This window comes from Gavialis gangeticus, unplaced genomic scaffold (assembly GCF_001723915.1).
Source record: "Gavialis gangeticus isolate Ggan-Ray unplaced genomic scaffold, GavGan_comp1, whole genome shotgun sequence".
Lineage (NCBI taxonomy): Eukaryota > Metazoa > Chordata > Crocodylia > Gavialidae > Gavialis > Gavialis gangeticus.
In genome coordinates this window covers 28,646,711-28,655,625 of record NW_017729006.1, presented here as the reverse complement: position 1 = coordinate 28,655,625, position 8,915 = coordinate 28,646,711, and the positions used below count along the sequence as shown (strand labels likewise).

General features: G+C 43.7%; 1 protein-coding gene across 2 annotated transcripts in view; it reads left to right on the top strand.

Moving 5' to 3' along the window:
• Positions 1–2,259, top strand: part of AOAH (acyloxyacyl hydrolase) — a 201,989-nt gene extending 199,730 nt beyond the window's left edge. For both annotated transcript variants that reach the window (XM_019509056.1, XM_019509057.1), the window contains exon 22: positions 1,209–2,259. In XM_019509056.1, coding sequence (XP_019364601.1) covers positions 1,209–1,337 — 129 coding nt within the window. In that variant the 3' untranslated portion in view covers positions 1,338–2,259. The remainder of the gene's footprint in view (positions 1–1,208) is intronic.
• The last annotated feature ends 6,656 nt before the right edge of the window (positions 2,260–8,915 follow it).

Below are 8,915 nucleotides of genomic sequence, written 5' to 3'. Positions count from 1 at the left end.
GTCCCTTCCGACCCTAGAAACTATGAAACTATAAAAGAGGTGCTGAGCATGTGCAGGTTCCATGGACTTTAGCTGGAAGTAAAAGTTGTCAAAAGTACCCAAGAGATTTAGAAATACAAATCCCTTTAGCTATGAGGACTTCCTGTGCTTCTAAATTCTGGAGGAATGCCTGTTGAGCAGCTTGGGGTAGGGGGAGGGGTTGGATCAGCCCCAGATGTTTTAACAGAAAATTGACAATGCAGAAGCACTACAAGTAAATGAAAGACAACTTTTAAACATCCCTGAATACTGCAGACAATTTATTTTGCCATACCACATATACATTTGCATAAAAGGAAAAATAAGAAAACAAAGACTTTAGTGAGTGCCACTTACCACTTGCATGTGTTCAAGCAATATATTTTACTTTTCGCCCTGATGAGCAGGAATCTGGGTTTTCCGTTTGCCATTTGTCAGAGTTCCAGCCTGCAAGGAGCTGTGGGGAATAGGACGCAGGGGATACCATGGCATGTGCATGTGCACGTGGCAGTCAGGCAGTGGTGGAGAGCAGCTCCTTGTCGGTAAGTCTATAAGGGTGGGAGGACACAGGCGACATGTCGGAGGGAGTGGGAGGGGCACGTGCCCTCCCTCCAGATTTCTGTGCCCATGGTCAGATATGGGGCTACATCCAGGCTGGACCAGCTCCAGGCAGGAGCCACCTCCATGACCCAACAGGTAGAACCCAGTGCAGGAAGGAGAACTGTGCCACCATGGCCACCAAGGTGAGGCACACCCTGCCCACCTGGCAGCAGTAGGCGCACAACTCCCCACTGCTACTGCCATGCCTCATCTTGGCAGCCATGGTGGTGCAGTGCTCCCTCCCGTGGTGGGTCCTGCCTACTGGGCCCCTGGCTCCTGCCTGGCTGTAGCCTCATGCCCAACTGTGCTAAGGGGAAGAGAGAGATGGAGAGAGAGAGAGAGAGAGAGAGACAAAGAGAGGGGGAGAGAGAACATTGCTAAGGAAGGGTCACTTCTCCAATTCAGGTTTCCTTTTCTCCAAACCCAGGGTGGGAAGAGACTATAGACCATCTTTTCATTATGTGATCGTGCAGTGCTTTTTGCAATAGGGCTCTTGAGTAGAACTGAGGCTTCAAAGCACTACCACAGGATAAAAGCAACCAGCAAAGGCAGAATAAGAAACTGACCATATTTCTATACACTCTTTGCAGATTGCTACAGCACTTGGAGCAGGAATTCTCTGGCAGAAGGCATTACATGAATGGCCTCAAGTGCTTGGAAAAGAGAATCTATTCAACAGTCAGATTGAAGCTGTATTCAGAGATCAAGGAGGACACTGAGTTCAGAATTGCTTGAGCCATGCAGCATTATTCTTTCCTATGTGCTCCATATTCAGGGGGGCGGGCAGGGGGAGGGGAGGGGATTGCATCCTGAAACAAGATACAAACCAAAGACAGCCTTTTGGGATCAATGTAACAGCAGAAAGAGCCAGTAAGTGTAAGAATAACATAAAAGCGCTTATCTACTGAAAAGCCACATACCCAATTGAGCAATCTACATTTTAGCTTTGGTTATGCATTTGCTGTGGAGCCATGAATATAAATCAAAGGATGTTTGCCCGTAGGGCTGCTTATCACATCAGTTTGAAAATCCAAAAATGCTTATTCTGTACATAGCAAATTCCAAAACCTACCTCAAGTTCCTTTTGTGACAGCATGTTTCTGTTATCACCCATTGCAGGGGTGGCCAAACTGAAACACGTGTCACAAGTGTCACAGGTGGTTTCAGTGTACAGCATGCAGCAGACCAGAAAAACAGCACAGTGGCAAATAGGGCAGCAGATGGGACAGAGAACACAGGGAATGAAGCAAAAAGCAGAGTACCAGGTTGGATAGGGAGCATAGGTCAGGAAGTAGTGGGAGCTAATGTGTGGCACACCCATCAAGATTAGCCCCCACTGTCCCATTGTATGGGCCAATAGGTAAACCGGATCCAACAGGACTCACTGGATGTTGACATAAAATGCGGACATATGAAGATTCTTATGACTGTGTCAATATATTAAACAGCAAATGTGAATTAATACTGCCAAATGCAAATTCTGATTGGGCAGGGATATTTTTTTAAAATTAATAAATAGCAACAGTAATCCCAATCCTTCCTAAGAAGCTGTTTTCAATTGCAAAAAAACCCAATCTTGCCTTAAGAGGTAATAATACTGGTTACATTATTTGCAAACTGCCATCCATAGCCATTAAGTCAAACAAGATATTGATCCCCAGCTCTGCAGATTTTTCTCGCAAAAGCTTTAGGAACCACAGAAGTTAATGGAATTTCTCGGTAAGTAAACTTACTAAGGGCCCAGTGAGTAAATAACAGAGCAGGGATGAAATCACTGGTAGTCGTTATAACACTGTTACATTTGTCAAGTGCTTCCCCCTGCCCCCATCTTAAACAAAAAATCAAGAGATAGATTAGACGTAAGCCAGCCCAATGAAGTGTTTGCCACTTTTGTTATTCCATCATCATTAGACTACATATTTGCAGCACAAACCAGATGAGAAAAGCTTGCTGTACACAAGTGATAGCATATGATTTAGTCTGTGGAGCTGGCTACACCAAGTGCAGGCTGTGTTTGATCCTATTTCTGCAAACTCTTGGGCTAGGGAATATCTGTTAGTTCTACCTTTGCATGGTGGTTTGCACATCTGTGACAAAGGTTCCTTTGCGCTGTTGTAATACACAGTAAATAATATGGCCTGATCTTGCAACATTCTGAATACGTTCAGGACTATGCAGGTGCTATGTGAGCAGGGCCAGACACAGGCATGGGTGAACCAGGCAGTCGCCTGGGGCCCAGACAGAAAGGGGGCTGGAAAATGGTAATTTTTTAATTATCATTATCTCTGGCGAAGGGGGGTCCCAATACTAAAGTTTTTCTGGGGTCGCCAGGAGCCTAGGTACGGTACTCTGTGCGAGTTGCCACTACAGTGCTTGCCACTATCAGTCCATTTAGGAGCAGGTACCCTAGCCCTACTTCTCTCCTGAGCTCTTCCAGCCTCATTTCCCTTCCCGCTTCCTCCCCACCATTAGTCACATGGGACTGCAGGAGCTCCTCTGTGCCTAGGGAGAAACCTAAACCAGCTGCATAGAAAAACCCAACTTGTCTCTCACACTGCGTGTTTATTTCTTATTTTGCTTCTTGTATTACAACTGTGTGCACCCACCCTGCAGTTCTAGGATGAAAGCCAAGGTGAAGAACTGTTCAGTTGTCAACATTGTTCACATTTATACTCACCTAACATTGTTGGTTATAATTCGTTACAATTTTTTTAGATTTTTCATTGTTTCAAGGTAACAGTTAACTTGTTTGTTTTTGTAATTAGCATAAAGTTATCTAACCTAATGAAGATTAAAGCCTCTCTCATTACTGCTCTAATAAATTAATGCTTAAAATTCTTAGCAATTATTTGACAATATTTAACAGGTTAATTGACCGTGTATTTTTGACTGGTCAAAAATCCAGTCTAGTATTGCAGAGTAGCAGTCTGGCTGAGGCTTTTCATTACTATTACAGGAAAAATATAATCTTATAGGATGCACTCTGAACTCTACATGGAAGCTGAGTACTAGATGGGAGAAGCCTGGCTGATCACCAGGGATCCTAATTTTCTGCGTGAAAAAAGAAAAAAAACAACCTGTTTAAATGCACAAAAATCCATGGTTTTCCGTGACAAACAGAAAACTAGGTTCCCTACTGATCACCTAGACTAAGTAAAGACAGTCAAAAAGCCCAAGGCTGAATTGGTTCATTCTTTGCAGGTTAGTCTAAACTGCAGAGATTAAACTAGACACACATTTATTTTTGATCCAGGAAAATGCAGCCACATGCCTACAGTAGCTCAGGCCAGAAGCTGGGGGTGCTCTAGCACAGCTCTCTGGCACATAACCAGCATGGGCTGTGTGTTCACTTCCTCTTCCTGCTGCCCCCAAGGGATTTGCAGTCCAGCCTCACAGCAGCAAGACTCTGCAGGGAGGCTCATCACTTCCTCTTCCTGCCTCCAGGGACAGGCAGGGGCTGCTTCCAGATGCCTATGGGATTTGTAATCCACAGTCACAGCTAGCAGTAAATTCGAGCAGGGGAAGGGGTGTTTAACCCTCACTCCCCCAGACACCAGCCAGGGTTTGCCTGGGGAGAGGGGTAAGTCCCTGCCTCCCTTCACCCCAACCCTTCTCTGCTGGAGCAGACAGCTCAGCCTAGCCCAGCCCGGGGCTGGAAAGCATGTTGGGATGCTGGGGGACTGATTTAACTTGAACCAGGAAGGGCTCTGGGACAGAAGTTTCATAAACTGGTTTGACCCAAACCAGTTAAGTCTGATACTACATTCAACCAGATTTATCTTAAACCCCTTCAGCCATTTAGAAACTGGTTTATGTGCACTACACTTCTGTTCTGTTAGAGGTTTAAACCAGTTTCTGATTACTTAAACCAGTGTATATGTAATTTCTGTCCCTAGCCCTACAGACAGAAGAGAACAAACTGCCTGCTCCCTAGAGAATATGTCCCTGCCAGGGTCCAGTGATGACTTTCAACTAAATGTTTCCATTACTTTCAGGAAGAATTTCTGCTGAACCTTCTTGTTTTCATTAAAAATAAAGTAACATCCATATTACCATAAATAGAACCACCAGATCAGTAGTGACACATGTTGCTCAAAGAATCCAATTATTTTATTTTAGCACCAAAATATTGCAACGTTGTAATTGAGGGAGCAAGGGGGAAGCATATGTTTAAAAACAAAATCAAGTACCCTGACCATATAGTATTGGATTCCATTTCAGCATATCCTTTAATAAAGCAATGCTTAAGGGTTCCTTACAACATAGTAAACAAGAAAATATCTTCAAGTAAATGTCTCAATGTAGAACAAAGCATACTATGTTTGTAGTCTCTTTTCTGTATCAGTGAATACTTTGGACTTTTGAGAAAAGGAAATAGTTTTACACAAAATTGATGGAACACCTTCTTCACAATCTAAAAGCAACCCTAACCCAATCTCAAGGGAGCTATATTAACTTGTCCTGGTAGTGGTAAATACTGGTGCTCAATTCAAGAGAGACTTGGAAATGGGAACTACATAGATCTGGGGCTTGGCAATTGGATACAGAAGTTCTACACTTTGGGGGTAGTTCAGACAAAGCCAAATTGGTTCTGCGTAATCAACACATTGTGGAGTGAGTTGTGAATTTTTGTCCACCTCTTAGAACCAACCCACACAACTGACAACTTTGACAGCCTCAAGAAAAAGTCTTGATACTCATCAGGACTGATTCTAAACCATATCTTTGTATGCCCTGCAGGTGATGTCTCCTGGTCAACATTAAATCAGGCAGTGTGCAGTAAGTTTGTTCTGTAAGTAGTGCAATTGCTATTTGTGAATAAAGATATCTTCAGGCCTTCCAAGCCATCACCTTTCAGAAGACTGACACCATGGTTCCCTTTTTTTAGGGGAAACAAAGTCTACTTCTATAACCATTAATAATCAGTAACGTGTTTAGCCACCCCCATTTTTGGAGTATGTTGATAACAATGTTGGCACTGTACATGTTTAATATGACATAAGTGCAGCAGCTCCAACTTTACTCCTGTAAATATCAGAATCTGGCACACTGAGTACACTCAAATGAAATCTACCCTGAATATTATTGCTGTAAACTTCATACCAACCTCTGTGTGCTGTGGAAAGGTGAAAAAGCCTTACAGAAACTTTAGCAAAACCACTTTCTTTGGCAGTGGAGAAATACTGTAGTACTATAAAGTTCAAACATAATTGCAGCAAGTACTGCTACTCCCAAAAGTAAATGTCAAGTTTCAGGCTTCTCTGGGTGCATTTACACCTGTGTTTTACCGCAGAGCTGACTAATTAGCTCTGTAGTAAATCATCACTGTCTACAGAAGTTCCCATTTTACGGTGTGGTAAATTAATTAATGCTGCTGTAGGATAGTACTGTCTAGGACAAGTACTATCTTACAGCAGAGTAGTTGTGTGCCGAAACGCATATGTAGACAGTGATTGGGCTGCTGCACCCCAGCTCATACTGTGGTCCTAGGCGCATATGTAAATGCTGCGCCTGAGAGCAATAAACTCTGGCATGAACTGCCAACTCTGGCATGAACTGGAACGTATTGCTACATGCTAATTGTATGTGTAGATGCACCCACTTACTCTTTTATCCAATCCAGAATCTGAAAGACCATAATACTTGGTATGTCAGTGTTAGCAACAACTGGATGCAAAGAAGATTTGGATTCTTTAGCAAGCTGTTTATTCTGGAGGCACTATAATGTTCTTTAGCTCACTGAAATAAAATATTGCTCCTCCTTCAGCTCCCCAGATATTTTTCTGAAGAATCCATTATTAAAGAAGTGAGATATTTAGCCAACTCCAGAGTTTGGTTGTTTACCTCCAGGTGTGTAGTTTGGCCTAGCCTGACCTACTACACCAAAAGAAAGGGCCAACTGCAAATCAAAGAGACTTAAACTTCAAAAAATGAAACCACCTACCTTTCAGGGAGGATTTAGTCCTGAAGCTATTTTTTGGGCCCTGTCTCTTATTTCATTTAGCTAAAATTAGAGACAGCTATGGCTGTAAGGACCTGCAGAATGAGCACCATGGATATCATTAAAAAACTACAAATCTTCCAACCTAAGCACTTCTCTTTTTAAACAATCCTTTCGTTTGCAGCATTCACAGTTCCACAAAGCAGAAGTGGAGAATTAGCAGCGTATTAGGGAAGGAATCAGAGCTAGGGACAGAAGTTGCATCTAAATCAGTTTAAATGAACAGAAACTGGCTTAAACCTGTAACAGAACAGAAGTTCAGTGCACATAAACTGCTTTCAAAATGACTAAAACCGTTTTACGATAAACCTAGTTGGATGCAACTGGTTTAGGTCAAACTGATTTATGGAACTTCTGTCCCAGATCCCTTCCTGGTTCAAGTTATCTCACAGTCCCCCTGCATCCCAGGATGCTTTGCAGCCCCGGGCTATGCTGCCTGCTTCAGTGGAGCAAGGACTGCTTTGCCCCCTCTTCTTTAGCCTGTTTCCTGCCTGCCTCTGTCAACCCATGTGGGGGGGAGGGGAAAAGGCCCCCAGCCAGGGTCTACACAACACATGGGAAGAGGGATAGCCCCAGTGGTGGGGGCTTTACAGACCCTGGCAGCCCTCTCCCCACCCCTTCACCCCTTTCCCAGCTGCTGATTGGTTCAGTGGCTGCCACAGAAGGAAGGGAGAAGGAGTCCTCCAGGCTGGGTGCCTGCCCATGCAGCCCAGCGTGGGGGCACCAGGGAGCCCCTGCCTTGGGGGGCTTCCCCTACTCCAGCCCAGGGTCCCCCAACCCGGGGCAGTCCCAGGGAGCTGAGGAGGATCTTCCTCTCCAGATCAGCAGAGTCCCTATGAGTCTCTGCGAATTCAGGGAGAAGGAAATTCTCCTGCTCCTCCACAGCTGGTTTTGCCTTAGCTCCTGCGAGTCTTGATGCAAGACTGATGCAGGGGAGCAGAGGAATTTCCCTCTGCTCCCTCCGCAATGGCCAGCAGGCTAGGAGATGTGCTCTAGCATCCTCCACCTACTGGCCTGGGTCAGCGCATTTCCCAGTTGAAAACTGAACATCAGTTTAGTTTGTTGTCAGTTCAACCTATGCAGCTTAGAGGAAGCTGCCTAGATTGAATCGATTCAGCCTCAGGCTTTTTGACTGTCTGCATTTAGCTCTAGTGAATTACAGCAGCAATCACGTCTTTATGTACCAGCCACTTTCCTCTTCATGTCTTCTCTTTAGTAGAACACTTCCATGGTTCACCTCTAATAGGATGTATTTATAAAAGCAGCAAAAGTTTAAATAGCCACTTGCCAATTCATTTCTGCTCTTGCTGCAGTTCCAGATGACTCCCAGCCCTCATCCCAGAGGACCATGCTTGAAACCCATAATCCAGGTCAGATTTTAATATTCAAATAAAAAAAAAGTGCCAGATGGAAAAGCAAACCTTTCACTGCCCTCCATGACAATTTACAAACACTCAAGCATACTTAATACTTATCAGTTTGGTTTGAATGTAATACTCTGAAATGGGTTACCAGACATAGCAACTCTGACGAGAACTTAACCCAATATCACTTCATATTGCGTGCACAGGAGTTCTCAACCTATGACTCTCAGGTAGTAGATTGCTTGAAGCCTAAACCTCAGATTCCTTACCACTACAGATCTGAGTTCAGCACCTAAGATTCACAACAGCCAGGAAGCTGAGCGCCAATATCTTGGTAGTTGGATACGCAAGCTGCGACTCAGGCAGGTTCCCTGCTAAGTACTCCTATTTCATATATCCCTCAGGTGGCCACTTAGAGTCGTGTTTGTATCATTATGAATGGACACCTATCATAGAACTATCAAATTCTGATCCTTTTTTTTTTTTTTTTTTAGAGTGGTTTTACTACAACTCTTTACTATGAAGTTCATACTCACTTCTTTAGATCATGTGATTACTTGAGTCATCAAGGGTGGACTCCTATTATAGAAAGCAAACAAAGCATTTGAACTTAATGTACAAGTTGAATTTTCTCTGTGTAATATACAACCCGTGCTTTAACTCCTGCAGTGGAATCTGAGATGGAAAAAGAAACAGATGGCAGTTATGCTGTTCCACCCCTTTTCAGCCCTGGTGCAAAGCATAAGGACGTGCAGGACATTTGGAGGTGGTTGCCCAAGATTCAAGTCTTGCATGTGGGTAAACCAAAAGTAGAGTACGTAAACCAAAAAGTACATGAAGACGTTTCCATTCATTAATATTCAAAAACTCACCATATTTACAGGCAATAAAGAGAAAAAATAACCCAACAAAAAACAGGGAGGGGGAGGGTA